Source organism: Lepisosteus oculatus, chromosome 21 (genome assembly GCF_040954835.1).
Source record: "Lepisosteus oculatus isolate fLepOcu1 chromosome 21, fLepOcu1.hap2, whole genome shotgun sequence".
Lineage (NCBI taxonomy): Eukaryota > Metazoa > Chordata > Actinopteri > Semionotiformes > Lepisosteidae > Lepisosteus > Lepisosteus oculatus.
Genome location: NC_090716.1, coordinates 4,144,690 through 4,170,267, shown reverse-complemented (window position 1 = coordinate 4,170,267; position 25,578 = coordinate 4,144,690). Strand labels below are relative to the sequence as shown.

General features: G+C 48.9%; 2 protein-coding genes across 10 annotated transcripts in view; one reads left to right on the top strand and one right to left on the bottom strand.

The window, feature by feature from the left end:
• The window catches only part of celf1 (cugbp, Elav-like family member 1), a 56,229-nt gene extending 39,336 nt beyond the window's left edge, over positions 1–16,893 (bottom strand). For 6 of the 9 annotated variants that reach the window (XM_069181574.1, XM_069181575.1, XM_069181576.1 and 3 more), the window contains exons 1-2: positions 16,717–16,892; positions 6,300–6,352 (exon numbers count right to left, since the gene is read on the bottom strand). The gene's annotated coding sequence lies outside the window, so the exon portion shown is untranslated. Of the gene's footprint in view, positions 1–6,299; positions 6,353–16,716 lie in introns of all 9 variants that reach the window. The other 3 variants (XM_069181577.1, XM_069181578.1, XM_069181580.1) reach the window with 2 other exon arrangements.
• Positions 16,894–18,556: 1,663 nt separating this feature from the next.
• Positions 18,557–24,830, top strand: ptpmt1 (protein tyrosine phosphatase mitochondrial 1). Its single transcript, XM_006642687.3, has 4 exons — positions 18,557–18,847; positions 20,260–20,340; positions 21,498–21,689; positions 23,314–24,830. Exons 1-4 carry the CDS (start codon positions 18,701–18,703, stop codon positions 23,443–23,445), a joined length of 552 nt encoding a protein of 183 aa, XP_006642750.1. The 5' UTR covers positions 18,557–18,700; the 3' UTR covers positions 23,446–24,830.
• The last annotated feature ends 748 nt before the right edge of the window (positions 24,831–25,578 follow it).

Genomic DNA, 25,578 nt, shown 5'->3' with positions numbered 1-25,578 from the left:
GAGAGTGCAAAAGCAGCTACAGCTTATGACAAGGACGATCCATAACTAAACCATACCACACATCATGTGGAAAGGAACAGGAGACATGGATATGCTAGAGTTATAACCATAACCACAATCACACAAAATTATAGGGGCTGGAGACTTTCAACAAGCTTGTGGGTATGTAATTGTGATTTTATCTAAACTAACAAGTCATCACATCATTACTGGGCAAATAAAACATCACTGGCATTCAGTCTGTAGATTTCACCACAGATTTATGCCATGCAGAAGGGCACGCGCACCACAGAGCCACTGTTAAAAAAAAAAGATTTAAGAGGACTTTTAAACACTAATAGTCACATTCAAGAACACGCATGGAATAGAAGTTGCAGCTCTGCTCTGATCTTTTGAAACAATCACTTACAAAAAAAAAAGAGAACTGCGTTAAGGGCCCTTTATATGCATGCAATTTGAATACGGCATGGCTTTGTGCTCCACACAGGCAGAGCTGCCATGCAGTTCTGCATGAGGCCGCGCAGGGCTGGGGCTGAGCCGTATTAAATAATGCAGATCTCAAAGCTAGCGGATCTGCGGGAGAGAGTCTGGGGCACCAGCTGCACTGGGGGGCTCCAATGGCAGCTTAAAGGGAGAACCGAGGAGGGAGAGAGGAGCTGGGAGGGGGGGGGAGAACAGAAACAGCAGAACAGGGCGACGCTCAGAAAATGAGGCTGCCTGACTGCGAGGTAAAGGAGCGGCACCTCTCTCTTCCCCCAGCCACTCCACGCTCTCCCATGAGATAATCTATGAGCTCAGAGCTGACCATACTTTTACTACTCCATAGTTTTCAAAAAGCACTGCGGAGGAACTGTGCAGTAAAAGAAAAGATCTCCCAAGGTGCCGGCTGGGAGCAGAGATTAGGGATAAGACGTGTGGGCCAGAGCACTATCCAGCCGTGACAGGGCTGCTCTAAGGGGGCAGCCGGCACGGGGGGCCTGGGTTTGAGGAGCCTCGACTTCACTCTCTGGGTGGCTGCTAGCGCGTGGCACCGCCTGCAACAGCGACATGTCTCCCACCTGCCCCTTTAACGCACAGCGGAACTTGCGACTTGCACAAGGGAGGCTCTCCTGGGCGGTGCGGGGGCTCTGTGGCTCAGGATCGGGGGCTCTGTGGCTCAGGATCTGAGCCTGTGGCTGGGAGGTTGCCGGTTCGTATCCCGCGGCCGGCAGAGGAATCCTACTCCGTTGGGCCCCTGAGCAAGGCCCTTCACCCCAGCTGCTCCAGGGGCGCCGTATAAATGGCTGACCCTGCGCTCTGACCCCCAGCTTCTCTCCCTGTCTGTGCGTCTCATGGAGAGCAGGTTGGGGTATGCGAAAAGACAAATTTCTAACGCAAGAAATTGTAAATGGCCAATAAAGTGATCTTCTCTTGCCTTCTCTTCACAGTGTGCAAGTCGCTCGATCTGGTGGCAACGGCACAGGGTTCGAAACGGCAACGCACAGTGATCGACAATTCAGCATTTCCTCATTGGAAGCAAAAAAAGTAGGACAGCACTGCTGGATTAAAAAAAAATAATCTATTTGTACATCTGTCACAGCCGTCTTCATCCATGACAGCGAAAGCTTTGTGAAAACACCGAGACTTTTTAACGAGGCTTCCAGTAACAGCAGCCTGATGAATCGCTTGTTCTGCTACATCATTCTGTCAAATTACCTATCGAACGCTTGCACTGGAGCTAAAAAAAAAAAACAAGAGTTGCAAGAAAGATTTCCAACCATTTTCCTAAAAAAAGACCCCCGATGCCAATACTCATCCCCGCAAAAGCCTAAGGCGGGAAAAAGATTCCCAGCTGACCAAACTTCCAATTGTTCAAGACACTCAGGCCTACAGGCTGCACTTAATTAATCTTAACTCCTATTGCACTCAAATATTCATTTAATAATAGTCATTAGTTAAGTATTTTGGGTTAGTAAACATGAATTCACTACAAATTATTTTTTTTTAATTGTTTTATCCTTTTTTATTCCCCCTAAAATCTGCACAGGCTCTTGGCATCTATTGCCAACACCAAGTTCTGACAATATACTAAAAACAAAAGTTCTGTCAATGTTTTTAAAACTCACCTTAAAAATGTGTTTGATGGCCTTTAATCCTTAATATATTTCTGTTAACATCTCAACTATATCTGGTTTTACTGTATATTCTGTATACTTTGTTGTATAATTTATATAAAGTGCCTTGAGAAAGCCCTGTATCAAAAGGTGCCAATACAAAAATAAGTGATCTAGTCCACCCATATCAATTCCTCCCATATGCTACAGCAACAGAGTAAGATGCCTCAAACACCAATTCAACTTTATCACACTGAGTATAATGTGAATTATACCTGAGCTTCATAACCCAAGGACAGCCCAGAATTGTGAATGCAGAACACCTTAGCACGGTCTTATAAAAGAACAAGCCAACAGCATTTGAACAAGGTCACAGTGGGGAGCTCTTTATTAAGGTGACAACACTAGTTTAAAAGTCAAATTAGACTTCAATGAAGAACAAAAAAACTGGAAGTTAATTTCTTTTTAGGGGTGTGTTGCTGACCTCTTTTAAAAACTTAACTTTCAAGAATCACTAAGAAATTCAGAATACTTAACACTTGGTATAATACAAATATAATGCCTGTGCTTAAAACACAAATATCTGCCCTGTAATTTTGGGGAGAAGCTTAAGATTTGAATCAGGTTTCGCCCTTGATACTTCTCAGCTCATTATCAAACCCCTAAGTTGACAACCTTTAGCAACCCTGGATTTGAACTTGGCATTCCTCTGGTGGCACAGCCTGACACAGTGAACACCTCACTGTGCTGGCAGGGCTCCTGCTTCAGCTGATTCTTCCTCTAGCACCAGAGATCACTCACACATGCCTCCACCCTGCAGACCCCCACACAGATTCCCACATAAAACTAAAAACAAACTCGCATCAAAACCATGTTACACAACGTGATAATTACTAGAAGTACCGACTCACTTTCGGCCTGGCAGCTGCAGACTGGATGAAGGCTTCATGCTTTAATCTTCGCTGCCCTGAAAGTTTGCTTAACAAATTCTTCTTTGTTTGTAGATGATCAATCTCGGGGGCATTATTTCAGCCAAGGAAATATGTAAATGTCAGAACTCCTAAATTGCAGCCTACTTTCGAGTTCTTACAAAATATAGTTAATTTGAATTTAAACTAAAATTCTTACAAACAGCTCATTTAGATTGGGTTCACTGGTTTTGTCACAAGATAAGATTATTGGCCATATACAATTCCTTGCATTAGGAATTTGGCTTTTCAAGTTCCCCAGCTTGTTCTCCATGAGACGCACAGACAGGGAGAGAAGCTGGGGGTCAGAGCACAGGGTCAGCCATTTATACAGCACCCCTGGAGCAGCTGGGGTGAAGGGCCTTGCTCAGGGGCCCAACAGAGTAGGATTCCTCTGCCGGCCGCGGGATACGAACCGGCAACCTCCCAGCCACAGGCTCAGATCCTGAGCCACAGAGCCACCACAAGTTACTTTCAATAATTAAAAAAATGTTTCAAGAAAACAGTTTCTAATGATAACTAGTGAGTTATATACTTATGTTTGTATCCAAATTGGTTTTGACATTCAGTACTTTCCCTGAAAAGTGGTGTATACAAAAAAGTTTGAACAGAATTACTAAGCTTTTAACCTTGGCTACAGGATAAGTGTTAAAAAAACAAACCTTACTATTTCCTATTCCAGAACACACTCGGACAATGTAACATTTCCGGCTCAAAAAGACCTTTCAATACCTCCTCCTCTTCGTCCTGCCAGGCCAATATCTGGTGCACTTAAGCTCTTGTGGCCCTGGAAGTGAGCTCCACCAGTGAGCAGCTCACAGACACACGAGGAGGCACAGGTCTGAATCTCACACCTGGCCTTCTGATATCCCAGTACCACTGCTTTTTTTTTTTACTGACAGCCTAACGGGCGAGATGGGCTGAATGCCCTCCGCTCGTTTTTATGGTCCTTATGTTGGCAACCGAGACGGCAGGGTTGCAGAACCCCCCGAGAACCGAGCTTTTCAGGTCACGCACAGAAAAGGCTTCCCAGCACAAGCAAGTGAGAGTGTTAACCTTGGATCAATAGGGGTCTAGCAGTCCAGCAGCGGAAAAGCTTTCGACTGTACCAACCAGCACTGCTCGCAGCTGAGCATGAGCATGGCCTTTAGAAGACAGCACCCTTCCCCGTCTGTCACTCGTAAAGAGCAACAGCGAGAGACTACACACCCTGCAAGGCCACGCTGCCTGGTGTGCCGCAGACCTTTCAGCCAGCTTCTGAGATGCTGACCAGACTGGCGTACAAAAGACAGCTTTTCTCCAGGCAGGAATACACTGCCACACTAACTGTACAATTATAGAAACATGTACCTACGCACTGCGCACCCTGCTTCGACACGGTTACCATGGCAATGGTTTGCAATCACTGTATATTTTAGGTGCCTTTCGATAAGACAGCTTGATTTCCACTCATCCCTTTTATTTTAAATACCTTTTAGAAGAGGAGTTCGAAAGAAAATCTAGGTTTAAATAAAAGACGCTTGCTTGGCTGCAGTTTCTCCAATGTCAGCCCTGCCGTGGGCAGATAAGCCAGAGGGTCAGCAAAGCTGTCTTCCCGCTGGAACCTCTGGGCTCCTCCTCTGGGCCGTTTCCTTCACCTCCTCAAGCTTGGTGGACGATTCTGAGGGGCCTGAACATACCGGGACGTTTGGGCGTTAACGACGCTTGGAGGGATCGCAAGTTTTTTTTTTTTTAAAGGGGAACAGCAGCCCCAGTTTCTCTAAACGGTAATTGAATCTCGGTCACAAAGTAACTTCGCTGCCGGTATAGAGAAAGTCTACAAATCTCAAATCGAGCGCCAAACTGCGGACTGCGTGAAAGTACAGCACAGCCGTCACTGCTGTTGGTTGGCTGTTCTCGCCACGGGCGACTGCGGGCGTCCACAAGCGGCCTCTTTCCTACTCGCCGGGCACGGTAATGACTCGTTCGCCGGTACATCGCATCACATGAGTACAGGTTGTGCGGCAGACACTTCGCCGCAGAAATGTGATCTGCATGCAGAGCTAACAAGGAGTATTTGTTGGCAAAACCGCCTCGGAGTCAAGAGCAGTATTTCCATTGGATTAAAAGAGCTGGATTCACAAGCCTGCTTGTTTACAGTGTCATAGAGCTGCTTCACAACACCGGGCGTTTTGTTGCCTCGTTCTGAGCTGCACAGAACTATTGCAATATGGCGCTGCGCATACCTAGAAATTGTCTATTTTTTATGTTAAATTTTTGCAAAGGTTTTACAAGTTATTGTGTATATTTTCCTTTCACTGGGCTTTGAAATGCGCTCATCAATGCCGATTCTTTCTAACCCTGAAATATAAAAATAGCTTTCCAGTTCCCCTTTAATTAGAACATCGAAACATGATCCACTCCCCCGGGTGACTTATAGCATTAAAATTAGGAAGAACAATTTGATTTCTATTGAAAAGGCCCAGCTAGTAACATTAACAGAATTTTCTTTTGCCCTTCAAGTATATGCAGTGCCACAGAGATTTCACATTCTAGTCAAAAAAAAAAATCCTACTAGGTGCTACAGAAATGTTGGTAATGAGGACACACAAAAGTCAATTTGACTCCTGCAGCATCAAGCCACAACAGGCACACCAGCAGTGTTCAGACACCCCTTTATTTAATCCTGCTAAAGGGGTTTTCCGAGTGCAGTCGTCTACCTCAGTAAAGCAGACACGGTTAACTCCCCATCCAGCGTGCCACACACAAAAACACTCTCTGCTGGCCGCAGGGTCTCACAAGACTTGCCCAGGCGCGGCCCAGAACGACGGACATAGCGCCTCTTCATCAAGACCTCCATGGAAAACCAGGTCACTGTGGCAGGCGGCGCTGGTGGGCCAGTAGGTGGCGCTCTTCTCACGGCTGCATTATTCCTTAACTCAATCGGTGCAGCCTCTGCTGGCTTCTCCACCCGTTCTGCCGAGCAGGGAGCTGCTGATAGTCGGTGGTGCCGCCCAGGTGGGGCTGTGTTTCAGTGTTGGAGGATGTGGGTGCCGCTCTGTCTGTGTGAAGCGCTCTGGGATGTATGTTGCTACAGAAATGCCATTATGTACTATAACTAAGACATGCAGAAGAGTGATTACTGCATGACACCAACGCAGAAATGGCTCTCCTTCACACACAAGACACATGCATGTACACAAGCATTCACGAACACAGCACAGCACTTTCACTGCTGCAGAAATCAGGTTTCTCTTACCTTCTGTTCACTTGTCACGGGAACAAACTCGAGACTTTGTTTTTAGCGTTATCCTGAACAGGGAACAAAAAAAAACACACAAAAGATGGGATTAAAAAAAGAAATTGAGCGCAGCGGAGTGAAAGTGATTCTGACACCTGCAGCAGCTGCTGTAGGGCTCAATTAGCGGCACATGACAAAGCTGTAAGGACGGGAGCTCGTGATGAGTGAGGGCCCGCTACGCAACCAGGCGGCGCCAAAACGCTCTTGTGGCGGGGATCACGGCGGGCAGTCACACGAGCTTCCGACGGCACGGCGCAATCGCACCCCTAAAGGACGGGCGGAGAGGAGAGCCGATACCCCGCGCCCTGCACGCCCACTTCTTCGCCCTCGGCATCGTCAACCACCCCCCCCTTCCACACACCGGCCACTGCAACACACCTCACACGCACACGAACGCCGCGTCCCTTTGTGGATATCGCCACCCCACCGGCCGCCAACAAAGCAAGCGACTTCGACGCTCCCCTGCTGATCGCTCCTCGCGCGGTCTTTATCCGCGGCCTTCGGAACTGGGGCTGCTGGGGAACTCCCAGTTTAGAAACCGCTGCCCAATGGAACGTTATGCAGGAGCCCAGGAAAACTTGCGGGTCCCGCTTACCCGCGCAAAAATGAAGGTTTACCACTACAAAAAAACAGAAGCAGGGCACCTCGCTTAAGTCTCGGCATCATCACACTGTGAAACGCCAACAACAACAACAACAACAACGAGCTACTTCTCCCTCCATCCCCACGACAGCAGACCCCAGGGCTGGAGAATAATCACGTGTGTTAACAAGAACCACCGCAATGTGCACTGGGTCTGGGAAATATCAAAACTTCGTATACAACTCCCCCATTTTGCACCGAGGACGTACAATTCGACCCAAATACCCACCCCCTCCCTCCTCCAAATCATCTAGGGCCAGAGTATGCACAAAGAAAGTGAAAGAAGAACTAAATATCGCTACAGAAGCAAGAGACAGGAACATGCAGGCCCAACTTATAAACTCACACAGGAAATAAAGAAATGAAGCAATGCGAATTTCCGCTTGTAGAGTTTGTCTACTGCCAATACCTCGGCTGTGCCCAACGATCCAAACGATCAAAGAAGATCGTGGTTTTGAAAATAATGTGAAAGGGCCCTCATTTTAGACAGGACAGCGACACTGGCGAAGGTTTCAGCCGACAAGCTAGGAGAGATTAAGGGACGCATTTTAACCAAATATGGTCATCAACAAAGAAAGGGAAACGGCAGTTCTGAGGTTTTTCAAACAATGAATCAGAATACCAAAAAAAAACCCCAGCGTGTATTAAACCCCATAACCACATTGCAGAAACTGATAAAAATAAGCACCAGCAAATCCAGGAGGAGGCTACAATCGCACTGCTCGGCTTGTGCAGGGGGCAAGACGTGGCTCAAGGTTACAGTAACTGAAAGGGCAGTCTGTGCTCTGCTCACAGTCAGGGCTGGCCAATCCCAGTCCTGGAGGGCCGATATGTCTGTGGGTTGCCATTTTAAATCAACTCTTAACCGCCAGTTTCTCTTTTTAAGTGGTTATAGGTTTAACCGGACTGATCTATAGATTCCTCAGAGCTGTACGGATGCTAATATTGCACTCAACAGCCCTGAAACATGAACAGCTGGACATGAACAACCGTAGCCTCGCTGCACCACAAAAAAAAACTTTATACACATCCTTTCTGCTGGTTCTTCGCATTTCAGAATGATCCGAGCAGCAGGGCAGAGGCGAAGATCACCAGCAGAGAAAGCAACCCCGGGGCAAAGCAGCAAGCCTGCGTAATCGCACTTTCAGAGAGACGCAAAGCAGAAAACGATGACGGGAACTCATTTGAGTACACAGGGGCTGCAGGACACGCAGGAAGCCGGCATGCAAAATTCAGGACTTTGATGAAAGCCAAACGGAGTTAGAGGATGCTTCCAAGAGTAAGGATGCACATAAAAAATGCCCATCAGGCCCAAGTTAAGATGCTCATAGACATTAAACTCCTGTGTTATTTCCACTGCTACGTCAGGCAATCTGTCACCACGCTTGATTTTTCCGCAAGTTCTCACTCTCGAGTGCCCTCATTGACCTACACCCACCTGTTTTCAGGAGCTGCATTATGCTTGGAGGGCCATGGAGAGCTGGAACCCAACCCAGCGGCCAGCTCTCTACACACTAGCACGGGGGGGGACCTGAGGGCTGGGAGCACAAGCTAACTGTACCCCAGCCCAGAACCAGAACCAACCAGAGCACCTGGAGAACAAGCTAACTGCACCCCAGCCCAGAACCAGAACCAACCAGAGCACCTGGAGAACAAGCTAACTGTACCCCAGCCCAGAACCAGAACCAACCAGAGCACCTGGAAAACAAGCTAACTGTACCCCAGTCCAGAACCAACCAGAGCACCTGGAGAACAAGCTAACTGTACCTCAGTCCAGAACTGGACCCGACCAGAGCACCTGGAGAACAAGCTAACTGTACCCCAGTCCAGAACCGGACCTGACCAGAACACCTGGAGAACAAGCAAACTGTACCTCAGTCCAGAACTGGACCCGACCAGAGCACCTGGAGAACAAGCTAACTAGACCCCCAGTCCGGAACTGGACCCGAGAGCTACAAGGCTGTGGTACACCTGGTCACTCTTTGGGGTTGGGTTCTCATCACTTGTCCAAGGCTGCTTCATTCAGAAAGGGCTTTTTTCCCCAGCTGGAGCCCTCAGAGACTGACCAGAGCCTCCCAGCCAATAAGAGGACCTTCTCATCCCCCAGGTTATACTGCAAAAGCACTGGACACTCGTTTTACCCCACAGTTTGGCCTACAATAATGAGTGGCTCCCCTACGAACTTCAATTTGATTTTGTATTTTAACTGGAGCAGGGCGGGGGTGGGGTTCTTATTCAAGGGAGTCCCCCCCCCCCCCTCCAACAGGGCTCTTGCACCCAGAAAAGATGAGAACTGCTTTCAATATCTGGTGGCAGCTGAACCAGCATTTCTGGTTACTGTGCTCTCAAAACCCCCCTCAAGCACTTGCTTCCGCCACACAAGAAAACAGAACCGCGCTGCAGCAGAAACTACTTTCCCTTCTTGGTGAAGTCTCTCTCGATTGCGTCGCTCTGCTGTTGGCCAAGGAGCATGCAGAAGCCACCCTCCCCTCACCCTCCTCTCCGTCGAATTCACCCCTCAAACTGAAATGTTTCTGTGAGATTAGAATTCTTTCCATATCCCTCCCTCCAAGTCCGACACTCATTCGTCCTGACAACGGCCAGCTGAGGAGTTACAGTGAAATAAATGATTCAAGAGCACAGGTGGACATTTAGTCAAGCAGACTCCAAAGCTCTGCAGTTGCTCCACTGTGACCATTGCCGGCCAGGATCAAGTGACTGGTAACACCGAGGAAACCCCAAACTACCCATGGTAGAGATTTCTGACCCCGGGTAGTCAGCCTGTGTACTTGAGGATAAACGGAACTTACTCACTGCCTGGTGCAAAGAGCAAGGCTCAGGGTTCGACTGCCTTCTCTCAGGCACCTCCTAACCACAGCCCCCGAAGGTAAAAGCTCCCCTTCGGCACATACCAAGGTCTTGAAACGGCCTGATTACGGCGTATTTAACAACAAAACAACAAGGACATTCTCTTACTCTCTCTTCCAAAGAGCACGAGCAAATATTGTTGAACACCGCAACGGTCTCTCAGCAGCACCTTTAAGAAGATGCTATCCCTTCAGATGAGACCTATAACCGAGGTCCTGACTCTCTGTGGTCAGGAAAAACCCCAGGGTGTATCTCGAAAAGAGTAGGGGTGTTATCCCGGCCTTCTGGACAGATTTCCCTTCAGCCTTTACCAGTCATGGCCTCCTAATAATCCCCATCTCTGAACTGGCTTCATCACTCTGCTCTCCTCCCCACTGAGAGCTGGTGTGTGTGAGTGGACTGGAGCATCATCCAGGTGGGGCTGCACACTGGTGGTAGAGGGGACCCCCATTACCTGTAAAGCACATTGAGTGGAGTGCGCAGAAAAGCGCTATATAAGTGTATGGAAATATTATTATTACCTTTTAAGATCAAGCTGGTGGCCATCTGTGGGCTGTCTGACCCTCTGAATAAAGGCAGCTGGGCTGGCGATGGGCACATTGAGGGACACACAAGGATAAAGCAAGGAACCATGGCCACATTCAGTGCAACTAAAATCGCCTCCTTAACCACAACCTCAGCTACGTTTCCATTTCTCCCAACGCTAGAAACCAAAATCGGGGGACTTTTACAAAATTTAACAAGAACCCAAGAACAGCTGCAACCAAGGGGAGGCTCATGAGGCCTGTCTGGCTCGTCTGGTATTCAGCAGTTAATTGATTCAAGGCTCTCCAGCTGTTTCTTAAATGAACCCAGAGTATCGGCTTCGACAACATGGCTGGGTAACTTGTTCCAGACCCCCACAACCCTCTGTGTAAAGAGGTGCCTCCAGCCCTCGGTTTGTAAAACACGCTTCCAGTTCCCACTTGTGTCCTCCAGCTCGTGGAACACCCCTGCTCAACCTGAACAGCGAGAAGTCTTCATTTCAGCCTACCCATTGGTGGTGGTGGAGGGGAGACCCCATTACCTGTAAAGCGCTTTGAGTGGAGTGTCCAGAAAAGCGCTATATAAGTGTAAGCAATTATTATTACCCCACCAACGACCCGCCTCGTTTATTCACTTTTACATTTATTCAAGATGCTTCAGCGACGAGAGCTCGGTCCGCTGAGGACAAAGAAAAAAAGGCTTCCGACTGAGACAAATGCATTAACCTTCCTGGGAAACGGGCAGGGATGGGTTAAAGAAGTAGGAAGCTCTCACAAGCACTTACACTGCAAACAGCCCCTGTGAATCACCTCAGTTATATAAGCCCATTTAAGGAGCGATAAGCCTTTTTAATTCATTGAAAAAAAGATCATGAGCGCAAGCAGGATTTTAAGCCAAGGCCTTCCACTTTGCACATATGGGGCGTTCTCATGCAAATTTGATGCGTTTCAAATCCGTCCGGCTCCTGGAGAAAAGGCCTGGTTATTGTGTGCCACAAAAGTAGAATCTGACCCATTTTTTAATTGCTGCCGACGTGAGCAGGAAATATTAAAACGTGGCACTTGCAAAATACAGACTCCAGCCTCCAACCCAGGGCACCGCTGTCGGATTTAAAACACGGGTGTGAGGCCTTTTAAAAAGAAGCATTGATGCTTGCACAAGAAAGACGTTTACACAGGCCTCGATGGGCGACATCAAGAATTAAAAGGATCTCAAAGCTGAAGATGTCCTTAGCCGCAATGCCAGTTCTGTGCTCAGCGTGCGCCAGCAGAGATCTGTTCCGGGCCGCCCGATCAGAACCAACTTCTTCCAGAACAGAAGGAGGCATTTTAAGAACCGGGTCCGGCAATTCTCTCCCACAGGAGGACACAAGGAAACTGTGTAATGCCGTTACTGGGGAAACACTAACAAAGTATAAAATGGAGGTCAAAGGTTCCCCTAGATGACTCATTAAAAAAAGATGATGTAGTAGAAACGTTAGTGGGCGGACCCCTGACGCCAGAAGAAAAAAAAAAAGATTTCATTACAGTGAAAGAGAAATCATTACGGACAATGGCAACGTAACTTCCAACACCTGTCTCAGAATGCAGCCCGAGTCAAGTTCCTGCTCATTCTTTACAACACCACCCTACAGGTGCCTGTCAGTTGGGTCTGCCAGGTTTAAATGCGAGAGATCTAGTTTCACGGTAGTCCTGGAAACAAAACTTGTGAACATGACACCACAGAAGTTTTCACTGGGCAACACACAAGCCAACAGTCAATTCTGACCCAACTGATAACCAGTCAAAGTTCATCTAATGCCTTAACAGGGGGAGAGCTAAGGTTCACCTGAGTGCATAAGGTACACAAGACTCTCTGGTCCTCACCTCTGATCTCGCAGTGCACCTAATATGTCAAAAGAAACACTCATGTCCTCAATCTTTACAAAACCTGCAAAATGTGCCTGATTGTTGCCCTCGGGTTCAAGGTTTGGACACTATTACTTCAGGAGCACCATGAGAAAAAGTACACATTTCCAGATAAGTCATTCCTAACTGTGAAGTATGAATCTACATGTTTTTCAAACCACTCCAAACGACGGCACTGACTTAAATGACATCAGTAGAACCGCAATTTGATTGTATTAATCAAAACCCACTGAAAGCCACCAAAGATGTTTCTCAAAGTTAATAAAATGAGCCGTTTTAGAATATGACATCCTAATTAATATGCCAAGGCTAAAACATTGCTGTGTTTGTTAGACAAAAGAATACCATTACATAAGTGACATTCGGATAGCGTCGCTAAGGACTGTTTGTCTTTCCTAGGCTGGACAAATTCAAACCAGCAAGAGCTCTCCACAAACGTCCACTCTTCTGCGAAGCACAGAACTCAAAATGTACTCAAACTTAATTGTCCATTTCTGGAATTCCACCAAGAGATTAGGTGGAAGTCAAGGGATACTAAATTTAATTGCTTTTTTAAACCACAAATCTACCCAGAATTCCCTTTCTTAGCAGCCTGAACTCTGAAACAAAGTCCGTGTACAACTCATTAGGAACAAACGAAAATCACGGGAGTCCTTCGTGAAAGGGGCAATTGTGATCTGAAGCTGCAATATCAGGCTTGCCAAACAAACTTCTGATCACGCGACTGTTAAGAAGCCTCGATAAGTACTGCTTCCTCGAAAAGAACACAGGGCGCACGCGTGGGGCCACTCTGGACCTTCACTTGAGCACCACTGCTCGGCCAGCGAGAAACCCCACACGCGCTGCTCTCACTTCCCAGGGACGCCCACGAGCTTCCTTGCTTTCTGAGCCCCAGAGCACAGCTCCCAGGAACCCTTCTGGAGCACAGAAGAGCAAATGGCACTCGCAGAGGATATGCACATCACTGGGGCTGCCGGTTCTGTAGCCCTCAAGTGCCAGCGCTTTCTAAACCCACCTCTTCATTTCCTCACTGCTGTACCCAGTGCAGGGGGCGCCGGAGCCTATCCCAGCAAGCAGTGGGTGCAAGGCAGGGTACACCCTGGACAGGATGCCAGTTCATCGCAGACACACCTGGGCCAGACCTGCCAGAAACCAATTAACCTACCAGCATGTCTTTGGGCTGTGGTAGGAAACTAGAGCAGCTGGAGGAGACCCTTGCCAAGGCAGGGAGAACATGCAAACTCCACACAGACAGGACCCCTGGGATTGAGCCCAGGGAGTCAGCTCTGCATGGCAGCAACACTGCCCACTGAGGCACCATGCCACCCTTTCTGCTAGAATTCAAACCCGGCACCACTGGTGGGAAAACGACTTTTCTGCTTTTCAGGGAGAAATGAAAGGACTCTACTGTAGCACTGCTGCGAGGTGATCATCATTCCATCCTACGAGATTCTGAACGAAGTGTGGAGGGGTTATAAAAACCACATTCCCACTCTGGGTTAACCCCACGGAAAAACCACACTCAGGACATCTGCAGCTGCCGCAACTGAGCGCAGACAGGGGTTTGAAGGTTTTACACCACAGAGGACAACTGTAACTGGTAATGACTAGCCTCAGTATCCTGCTTTCGAGAACGCCCTCCGCAAGGGCAGAAACATGCACAATTGATGACAGCTGCTACATGTGGCTCTGCAGTACCTTGGCGAACTTTTACAGCTGGTCTTGTCCACGTGATGCTGGAGTCAATCAAAAACAGAGACGAGCCTGTCTGAATGCCTTCTTATAGACTCTCCCACAGTATTTACATAACTGGTTTATCCCATCTCTGTGAATAAGACAAGAGCTTTTACAGAGAACTAAGACTGTGTCCAACAACACACCCAGAGTACAGTCATCTTATCGAGCTGCGATAGGGTACTTTGCTCAGAGACTCCCTGGAAGCACACGTACAAAATATTGTTTCCAGGAAAAGATGGCAAGCCTCAGTTTGTCTTTGTCTTTACAGGCCTTGAGTTGTTCCTGGGGTTCAAGAACTGTTCGACACTGCACAAAGTGCTACCAGACCACATGTAGAGCTGCTTCTCATGAATAAAAAGAATGATAATCCTTCAACCAGCCACAGTTCCTATGGTTCCAATGTACTTCATATTACGCCTCTCTCAGACCAGTGCAAAAGCTCTGTCCATGCACTGTCTCACCCAGAAATATATTCTGGACAGGACACCAGTCCATCACAGGGTATACACACACAGACACACACCCCCTCTGGACAGGACACCAGTCCATCACAGGACAGTCACACATACACACACACTCAGTCCCCTGGACAGGACACCAGTCCATCACAGGGTACACACACAGACACACACCCCCTCTGGACAGGACACCAGTCCATCACAGGGTACACACACACACCCTCTGGACAGGACACCAGCCCATCACAGGGTACACACACACACACCCTCTGGACAGGACACCAGTCCATCACAGGGTACACACACACACAGACACACACCCCCTCTGGACAGGACACCAGTCCATCACAGGACAGTCACACACACACACCCCCTCTGGACAGGATACCAGTCCATCACAGGGTACACACACACACCCCCTCTGGACAGGACACCAGTCCATCACAGGGTACACACACACACCCTCTGGACAGGACACCAGTCCATCACAGGGTACACACACACACCCTCTGGACAGGACACCAGTCCATCACAGGGTACACACACACACAGGGCATTAAATTAAAAACGGCCCCGTGCATTACAGCACCGCGCGCAGTAATCCAGAGGGCGTGTAATGCTTTGCAGGTGTCGGTACACAAACACGGGCACCGCAAGCAGGTAAAACCAGGCGCAGGGCAACCTCGTGACTCAGACGGGAACATCTGGTGCGCTGCCTTCTTCAATCGCTACTCTGGTGTGCAGGGCCCCCCCCCCAGGAGTCAAGGAATCAGGGGGATCCGCCGCGGAGAGAGGGCTGTCTACCTTGCACGTTTGCACGTCAGGTCTCCGCGCTAAGATGAAGAGCCCCCCCTGACCAGCACCCTGCCCGAACACGCCGGCTGGGCTGCGCACTTCCGCGCGAGGGGACCCGGCGGGGCGGCGGCGGCAGATAAAGACAAGGACACGCGGGGCATCGGGAGCGCTCCCCCACGCAGGCTCAGCCGAACAGGAGGGGGGGAGCACCGCAAAAAGGTTTCACTGGAAAACACATCCACACCCGCACGTACATACACAAAGAAATACAAACCACGGGGGCGTGCAGGCGCAAAAAGGTTGGCCTCTTGTACTAACAAGCCTGTGAACGTCCTCAAACCCAAGGCTGGCGCGTCCCCCGCGGTGACACGCGTGGCCGTGGACGAGCGCGGTCAGATCTACACGCAGCGCCACGCAAAAAATCCATCTTCAGACGCACGGAGGCCGGCCGGCTTCCCGATGCCTGGGGGGGTGCTTACGGATGAGGGCAAACCAACCCTACCGCAGGGAAGTCAGACGCGGGGCTAACGCGGCGACGCGCCGAGCAGTCGTGCAGATGTGACACGGTCAAACCCCACGTTTCTGAGCTCCGAGATCTCACATCCACGAGGGTTTGCTGTTGACAAGGCCCGTTTGCAGTGACGAGAAAGTACAAGCTACCCCTCCACCCCGACTTACAGGACACGCTCATGTGATAACTTGGGTCTCCAAGACTGCATTTCGATACAACGTCCGACCACGGGGGGGGGGGAGTGAAGGAACATATTCACGTCCCACGCTCACGCCGTCCACTCACATTAACTGGAAGGTGGGGGGGTGGGAGGGCAAGTTTGAAGCGAACATTTTTAACCCGACCCTGCATAGCTCAGTGTCTCTGTAAAAGGGGTACGAAAAAAAAAACCCACTTCCAATATTACATAATCCATTTCAACATCAAGTTAATCCAAGCTGGCGTGCAGACGATTTGCATTTTGCATTACCTGTTTATATTATATTTAAAAAAAACAACAACCGTCCTGGTCGATCTCGACACCTCCAGCGCCGAGTTGCAACACGCTGGGAGAGCAGCCGCGAACACGGTTTTCGCCCCAAGGTGTTTTTCTAGCGTGCTAACGGCCAGGGACACCGTGTTGCCCGGGCCGAAACCGACGATGACAAGTCGTTACCACCGAGAGTAATGGGTCAGATGAAGACAGCTAGCTCGCCACACCAGTTTCAAAGATGGCTAGTTAGAAACGCGCTCCGCAAATCTCCCTTCCACGCCGCGAGTGTAGTTAGCCGTATATCAGAAACTAAGACCCGCTATATGACCTGCCATTTTAAGATTAGGACAAAACGAAACACCAGGCACTGTTGTGGTTATTACAGCTAACTTAGCTGATATTTTGCAATCCATAAAATCGCACATTCTCCTGTTTTTCTTTTTAAAAAGCACATACGTACCTCCCACACGACGATGCAGCGAGGATCCGGTTTTAAAGGTAACAAAATATCGGTCTCCTACAGGATTATTTGATTGAGTTTTATTGTTGTTATATAATTCTACTAAAAAAAAAAATTCCTTCTACGGCAAAACCCACCTTAGCCTATACTGTCCACCAAGCGGACTCTGCAAAATGGCTGCCTTTCCTGCATTTACCACCGCCCCTGAAGGAGGGGGGGAGCGGAGGTGGAGCCAAGTCCAAGATTTAACGAGATACGCGCTGCTCTTCGTGCGGTAGTAGCTGTCCATGCGCATTATTTCGTGCCCTTCGGTAATTTAAGGGCAACAGCGTGTCCCTGACAAGGTTTTCCCAAGATGTTTTTTCGTATGCCAATAATAACCAAACTACCTGACCCCCCCCTTTCCATGTGAGGATTTGGTACGAGCCATACATACCGGAGGGGAGGGGGGCGCGGGGGATTGATGGGGGGGGGGAGTGGTGTTGGACTGTAACTTTTTACAAACTTTAGTTTCTGCCTCTTTCCTTCTGGTTGTTGTTGTTTGTTTTTTTTATTCTTTTGATTTCTTGAAAGGTGAAACGTGGGTCGGGGGCGGTCTCGCCACGCTTTCGCCCGGTGTTGTTTTTTGTTTTATTGCGCGAGATGGTGCGGTCCACGGCGCGCGGCGCTGTTCCTGGAGCTGCGGGTTCTAGTTCTGAAGTGGCCGCACGTGACAGCTGATAAGCGCAGGACGTGCTGCTGGGCGTGTGTGTGTGTATATATATATGTGCACAGGGGCCCAGACTTGCAGCTATTGATCCACGGTCACTATAATCCCAATCCTAGTCTTTAACACGGGATCGTGTTAGTTCAGTGGATCCAAACAGGTCTCCCTCGATGGCTCCTCCTTGTGCAAGACGGTCCCAATGCAAGCAAACCCAAACACAGGTTTGCCAGGAACGCTAGTAACTAATGCCGGTGTTCATTTTCAAATACTGTAGGGAAAACTGAACTGCTGGGCACCTCGATCAGTGTAGACTCCGCGTTAGGACGAAGATGTTTGCTTTTTTTCCCTCCCCGTTGTGTCTGTGCACGTAGCCTTTGGGGGATCTTTGTACTTATATGGTCAAAACTCGGAAGGCGCGTGTTGATAACACAGGGACCTGTATCTCGGCTTCTTTGGAATCGAGCGTTATTTAATCGCGTTAAGGTTATACAAGCACAATAACATTTATCCCTACATTTCTGTCCCCCTGGAATGAACAAATCAGAAAACACGAATCTAGTGTTGACTGCAACAGTGTTTTGAATATTTGATTAAATTATGTTCGATTTTTCTTTCCCTAAGATGGGGGTGTAGTGGTTTAGGCGTCGGGATGTATATCTATAATTTACAAAAGCTTCCTATTACAAAAAAAAAGTCAATTTAATTTTGGTATTCGGCGTTTTAAAACCTTTCAGACTCGTTAACATGTCGGCCATATCTGATGACAAGATTTACTGCCTCTTGAGCGGCCGTCCCTTAAAAACGCAGGACCGCGACAGTAGGGGATTAATACCGATAATCTTCAATTCGAAAACAGCAGGTATGGGTTCTTCTCCTTTACGGCGAAGCAAAGTTGTGCCCAAGTCCCAGGAGTGTGTGTCACATAGCATGTATCGCCTTAAACGCTTCATCACTTACAAGCTACGCTTGTGAAAATCAAATTAAGTGAAAGCAACAGACTTTCGGGTCTGGGGGCTTTAACAAAGCGTGGGTCTTCCTGGCGAACAGAACTTTTCTTGAAACTGGGTCGCCCAGCCGGCGGGTTGAGCGTGAATCGGGTCTTCCGGGCCGGCAGGGGGCGCACGAACAGTACCGAACGGGTCCGACCGCAGGAGTGCGCGTCTCTCTCCCTGGCCGGGCTGATTGAAATGGAGGGGAGAGGCAGGGGTCGTGCGTTTTGAAAGTTATTCTCTGGGCGCCCAGATAGAGAGGGGAGGGACATCGCAGAAACCGGCGGCGATGGCAGGGGTGTTAGCGAGAGTACTCTTCTACCCCACCCTGGCCTACAACGTGTGCATGGAGAAGATCTCGCCCAGGCGCTGGTTCGACAGGGTGGATCACACGGTCGTGCTCGGAGCGCTGCCGTTCAGGTGGATGACGGATGAGGTGACGTGTTGAACTCCGTGCACACGGAAGTTTTGGATTTGCCGAGTTTGTGGGGGGGAGGAATAAACTCAATCGGATTTTCGACACCGCGGTGAAATATCGTAAAACAGTTCGCTGCATTCGAGTGTGTGTGTGTAAAACCCAGCGCGACATGTTTTTTAATACACAGCCGTGAGAATGCGCTGCATTGAAAGGCGCTATATATAAATAAAATGGATTCTTATGGGGGGGTACCTGTGACGATATCTCGAAACGCTAAGTAGTGAAGCTATAAAATAACTAGTACGCCGTCAGAAATAAAATGTTAAGGAAGAGGAAGTTTTTAGTAACACCTGGGAAAACCTGAAGGAATGTGTTTTTGATGGCAGAGGCGGACGACGACGGTCTTATACCGCTCAGACATTGCACGGTATAGGCACATTTCTGTAGAATGCCCTGTTACACGGTGGCACTCTTCTGACTAAAGAGACTCAGTCCCTTCAGCTTGGCTCCAGAATGTATCTAGTTGCCCTTCTCTGCACTGATTCCATAATGGCAATATCGTTTCTATAAAATGCTGTCCAAATTGTATCATTTGTGAGTCTGAAATGATAAAGCGATTAAATGTTTTCACCTGGGTATCTGAGCCAATCTCAAATCCATTACAATTGTGGCTGACACACTTGTCTGCTGTGTAACTGTACTTTTATGTTCTGTAACTCTTCACTGTGTTTGGTATAACTGCTCTGCTCTTGCATTGACAAATCCTTAGCCTTTTCTGCATGACACAAAATGCTTTTTGCTGTATTTTAATTTTTACAATTCTCAGTCACATTGAATGAAGGCCTCAGATAAATTAACATCAATGAGGACCGTTACAGAGTGTGGCACAGTGGTTACTGTTGCTGCTTCGCAGGGTTGGGGCCCTGGGTTCAATTCCTGGGGTGCTATCTGTGTGGAGTTTGCATGTTCTCCCCAGGAGTTTCCTCCGAGCGGTCTGATTTCCCCCAGCAGTCCAAAGAATTGGTAGGCCAATTGCCCTTAGTGCACTTGTGTCTGTTTTTCAGTCTATCTACCCAGAGTTTATCCTGTCCCTTGCACCCTTGGCCTGCCAGGATAGACTCTGGTTGCCCCATGACCCAGAATTGGACGAATCACTTTGAAAATGGATGGACTGATAATTGAGCATTTGGCCTTATTTAAACATTTAAAAAATGTAAAAATAGCTGCTTTTATTTTTTCTGTTGAGGAAATACAGGTCATACCACTTTAGTTTATTTGTCTGGTGAATGGACGGTAGTTATAAGCCGAATTATACAGAAGAACGGTACGCGTGCAGATATAGTTACGCTACTTCGGTTTCTGTGTCATCGAATGGCCTGTGGACTCGTCGCCCCCCGCGCTGCTCACCTGCTGTGCGCTCTGTGTTGCAGCTGGTCCGGGAACAGAACGTGAGAGGGGTGATCACCATGAACGAGGAATATGAAACCAAATACTTCTGCAACTCGGCTGAGGTGAGGAGATCACAGCCGGCCTGTCTGCTGCTAACAGAAGGAGCTCTGACGCTCGAAACCGGTATCCTTGGAGACTCGTAGTTTATTTATTTTTAACAGCGTCTTTCTCACACAGAAAGACCAGCAGGGTCCTTCTCACTCATCTGCTCTGAGATTGTGCCCTGCTCAGTCTGCAGGAAGGCGCAGGCCCACGCCCTGCTCGCTCAGGTCCTCCAGTGTCAGGTGTGGGGGTGTGCAGGTGTCGCCCGAAATGGGGAATGGCGCTGGGCCTTAAAAATACCTGCAGGGACTGTAATGTACTGGACACAGGCTGCGCTGCTTGTATAACCTGGACAGGGCCTGGCTTTTAGGGAGGACAAATGAACACAGATCAAGATCAAAATTACTGTTGTATTAATTTGAAAACAGGGTGCAGTAGGGTTCAGGGAAATCGCAGAGCGTCGTGGAGCTACTGCAAGGCTTGATACTGACTGTGCAGAGAAGCCATGATAATGCATGGCAAAGCTATGAATATGTGCTACATACACCAGCAGTTTTGTTTAAGAAACTCAGCTACGTGAAGGTAGACAGAATTCCCCTCTACATGCAGAGGGTTCTATAGAATGTCTTTGTGTCCCCAGGTGTAGTAGTAGTGGCACAAGACTTGTGAAATCTTTCAGCCCTTCTGCCTTCTCACTCCGAAACAACGAAACCCTCTTTATCGCCGTGGTACAGTGTAACCAGCAAAGACTGCCTGTTCCTGTTGTATTGTTGTGTTGTTGTGGTGGGCACAGTGCCGCGGTCTTTAGCATCGCTGCCTCAGAGCACTGGGGTTCCCTCTGCGTGGAGCTTGTGCGTCCTCCCCATGTTCCAGAGACATACTGGCTTCTGGGGAAACTGGCCCAGGTGTGCGTGCGTCTGCCCTGCGGGGGACTGACGTCTCGGCCAGGGTGTATCCCGCCTTGTGCCTGTTGCTCGCTGGGACAGACTCCGGCTTCCCTGCGACCCAGTGCTGGATAAAGCAGCCAGAATGGGTGGATGTAGCGTCGGGCTCCTGCCAGGGGACAGTACAGCTTGAATTGAACTGAACGCATTAACCGCGGTAGCTGGGTGACAGTGCTGCTGGATGATGCTCACGCCGACGCTGGGGGGCGCCCCGCCTGTCCGTTCCTCCGCAGGACTGGAGGGAGGCGGGAGTGGAGCAGCTGAGGCTCAGCACGGTGGACCTGACCGGGGTGCCCAGCCTGGAGGACCTGCGCAGGGGGGTGGAGTTCGCGCTGCGGCACCGCCAGCGGGGGGCCAGCGTCTACGTGCACTGCAAGGCCGGGAGGTCGCGCAGCGCGACCGTGGTGGCCGCGTATCTGATCCGGGTAGGTCGAGGGAGGCGCGCGAGGCGAGTGAGCCATCGTTGGAAAAGGACCTAGACGTCGATTCCCACCTTAAAGAGATGGAGAGAGAGATAAAGTCATATGATCGCTATTCCTGTGGATTGAGCTGGAATCCCTCGGGATGAAACACTGAACCACGGGTCCTGGCCGCTGGGTTATTACAGGGCATGTGTCACTGGTGTTAGTAGTGGGATTTCTAACCCCAGGGCAGTCGTTCAATTCCACTTTGATCTTGCTCAGTCCTACAGGATGTTTCTCACTACTCCACCTGACCTACAGCGAAATGGGACAGCAGGTCCAGCTGCACATCAAGGGTGGATGACCTGGGTCCCCTTCAGCATTTAAAGTGCATTGGGATTAAAATGCTAATTACATGCAATATCCTGATATTGAATTAACCACCTTATTGTATATGAGGGATATTCCATCTTCAAGCACAGTAGAGCAGTATCTTATGTACGTACCATTATCCATCTATGAACAAAGCATAAAATATTAACTAAAAGATATATTACATGTTGAAGTGTTGCTTTTTTGGGGTAGGTTTCCTCTGAGGTGTAACTAAAGTCTTTATGTTGAATGCAAATAACTTCTGTCTATAATTGATGACTCGCCACACATTTTTCACATGAGTGGGGAAAAAAAATATCTTCAAACACTGAAGCTGATTCCTCTTTATCTGTAAGCCGTCAACTGCTCTAGCAGAAGGATCCTGGCCACGCAGAGTGGAGTCTGACGTGTCCTGGCTGGTGCCGATCGGTGCATGTTAGTGTTCTCTCCAGCTTCAGGAGCAGTCCTGGGAGATGTCTGAGGGGGCTCTGCTGTCTTCTCTTTGTGTCTGAGGGGGCTCTGCTGTCTTCTCTTTGTGTCTGAGGGGGCTCTGCTGTCTTCTCTTTGTGTCTGAGGGGGCTCCGCTGTCTTCTCTTTGTGTCTGACTGGGCTCCGCTGTCTTCTCTTTGTGTCTGACTGGGCTCCGCTGTCTTCTCTTGTGTCTGACTGGGCTCCGCTGTCTTCTCTTTGTGTCTGAGGGGGCTCCGCTGTCTTCTCTTTGTGTCTGAGGGGGCTCCGCTGTCTTCTCTTTGTGTCTGAGGGGGCTCCGCTGTCTTCTCTTTGTGTCTGAGGGGGCTCCGCTGTCTTCTCTTTGTGTCTGACTGGGCTCCGCTGTCTTCTCTTGTGTCTGACTGGGCTCCGCTGTCTTCTCTTGTGTCTGACTGGGCTCCGCTGTCTCTCTTTGTGTCTGACGGGGCTCTGCTGTCTTTTCTTTGTGTCTGACGGGGCTCTGCTGTCTTTTCTTTGTGTCTGACGGGGCTCTGCTGTCTTTTCTTTGTGTCTGACGGGGCTCTGCTGTCTTTTCTTTGTGTCTGACGGGGCTCTGCTGTCTTCTCTTTGTGTCTGAGGGGGCTCTGCTGTCTCTCTTTGTGTCTGACGGGGCTCTGCTGTCTTCTCTTGTGTCTGACGGGGCTCTGCTGTCTTCTCTTGTGTCTGACGGGGCTCTGCTGTCTTCTCTTGTGTCTGACGGGGCTCTGCTGTCTTCTCTTGTGTCTGACGGGGCTCTGCTGTCTCTCTTTGTGTCTGACGGGGCTCTGCTGTCTCTCTTTGTGTCCAGCTGCACTGCTGGAGCCCCGAGGAGGCGTGCAGGGCCCTGGCCTCGGTGCGCCCTCACATCCTTGTCCGCGCCGCGCAGATGGAGGTGCTGCACCAGTACCATCGGCAGGTTTGCGCACAGGATTCCAGCTGACGGGAGAGGGAGCAGTCGACGATCCAGCCTGAATCGCATTGATTTCGATGGCCGTGTATCCAATGCAGGGTCACGGCGGGCAGGAGCCCCTCCTGGGAAGCACTGGGCACGAGGCAGGATACCCCTCGGAGGGTGACACCAGTCCACTGCAGGGTACACCCAGACACAGACAGACTTGCAGCAGGACCACTTTACCCAGAAGCCACTTAGCCTACCATTATCTCTTAAGAATGGGAGAGGAAACCAGAGCACCCGTTGGAAACCCATCCAAACACAGGGAGAACATACAAGCCCCAAACATACAGCACCCCAGGTCTGGAATTGAACCCGGGACCCCAGTGCTGCCAGGCAGCAGAGCTAAACACTGCACAACTGTGCCACCACTCAAGCCTACGTTTTACGAGGAAACTTTGCAGTGTTTTGGATATGTGAATTCCATAGGAGAGCATTCGAAATTAAAGGGGATGGAAGTACTCTTACTGTACGTCTGTCACATGCAATATTCAAGCTTAATGTGAGAAGAATGTATTGTACAGTATGTAAATGCATAAAACCATTTGAACTGCACTGAAAACAATGAAATGTGTTGTTCCAAATGTTTCTTTAAAAACCCATCATCTCAAGCTGCAATTTTGTTTAATCTGCAGCGAAAATATTGCTGTCTTGCTGTCTGTTGGAAGGTATAGAGACCTGTCTCTGTTGATGAGTTTTAGGATTGCCAGTGATGTCCAGGCCAACTTTCTTCAAAAATAAACGTTATTATAATTTTACTTAATTTATCAACTGAAACCACCTGTTGGCAAGAATCTGCAGATCTGTTCCCTTTATTGTAAATCTACCAGTGACAGTAACTGGTGTTTTCAGTTCCTTGTTTGATTTCTCAAAACAAAGCAGAATACCAATGTCCTTGTGCTTGCAAGAATACTGTACTTTGAAAAACATTTTGTATTGGAACAAGTGACACATGTCCTCTCAAGTGTTATTCTAGGGGATTTACTATTCTCTCCAAAACATGATTATGATTTTTTGGAAACCTGGTGCATTCCAGCAGGTTGGAATTATAAGAAAACTTCAGTCAGACACTCAATGTTTTCTTTTTCCTGTGAATCCCAAACCGTGATGACCCAAGGGCTCTCTTAAGGTTAAGTAAAGATTCAATCTGAATAAAATAGATTAAAATAGAAATAAAATGCCTAATGAAAGATGTTCCTTAATGCTTCTACTGTATATATTATTTCTTTACTTCTTTTGAATGCATCTAGTTGCCATGTACCTCATTTTAAGGCAGTTAAAGTGTTAAGATATGAAACATGAAAACCTAATTTGTGTGTCTGGCTCATTTTGTTTCTTGTATTTGTGAATGTAAATAAATAGCTTACTTTTCACCATTGGCGAACGCTTCTGACTGCTGGCCCGTGCCGAGTTTCACATTCTTTTCGATACCCCGCATCTTAGAATCGTCTCGAGGGTGAAATGAGCTGCCTGTACCGTGGTTGTGTGGTGGGCCGTTAGGGAAAAAGTGTGCCCCCTTCAGTGAAAGGACTGCTTATCTGATGTGGACACAAATCAAGAGACCCGCTCTCGAGGAAGTAGCAACACCACTCGACGCAGCTTAAGGCGGCTGTGCCTGGAAAAGTGAGTGTGTCATCAATGGAAGTGCTTTTTAAACAGAAATACTGCGAAGGCTAATTACGAGGAGGCTGTGCCACTTCCAAGTCAAGTACCACTTTGGTGGAAGGGCTTTGGATTCATAACATTTCTTGCCTGTATGGGGCTCGATGGTGTTGCCGAGATGCACGGCGCTCGCCAGCTTTTCAAAGCAGCGTCTCTCAGCATCTGTTCCAGGGCAGACTTGAATATAAAGGTTTTGTGTCACACCCTTGTCTACACTTTCCCAGCCCGTGCACCTCATCACTAATAATTATAAACAACTTATGTCAGTGCTGAGTCTGAGTTGGCTTGAACGTGCACAGTCACCTTATCCTGGTGAAACACGGAGCTCTTGCGCAGGTGATCTCGGACGTTGTTTTTTTCTCTGTCAGACTTTAAAACTGACCTTGCGTGCCACACAACCCCCAGAGCTTGGCCCCTGTCTCATGTGCAACATGACACTTGGGTGACTCCACAAAACTA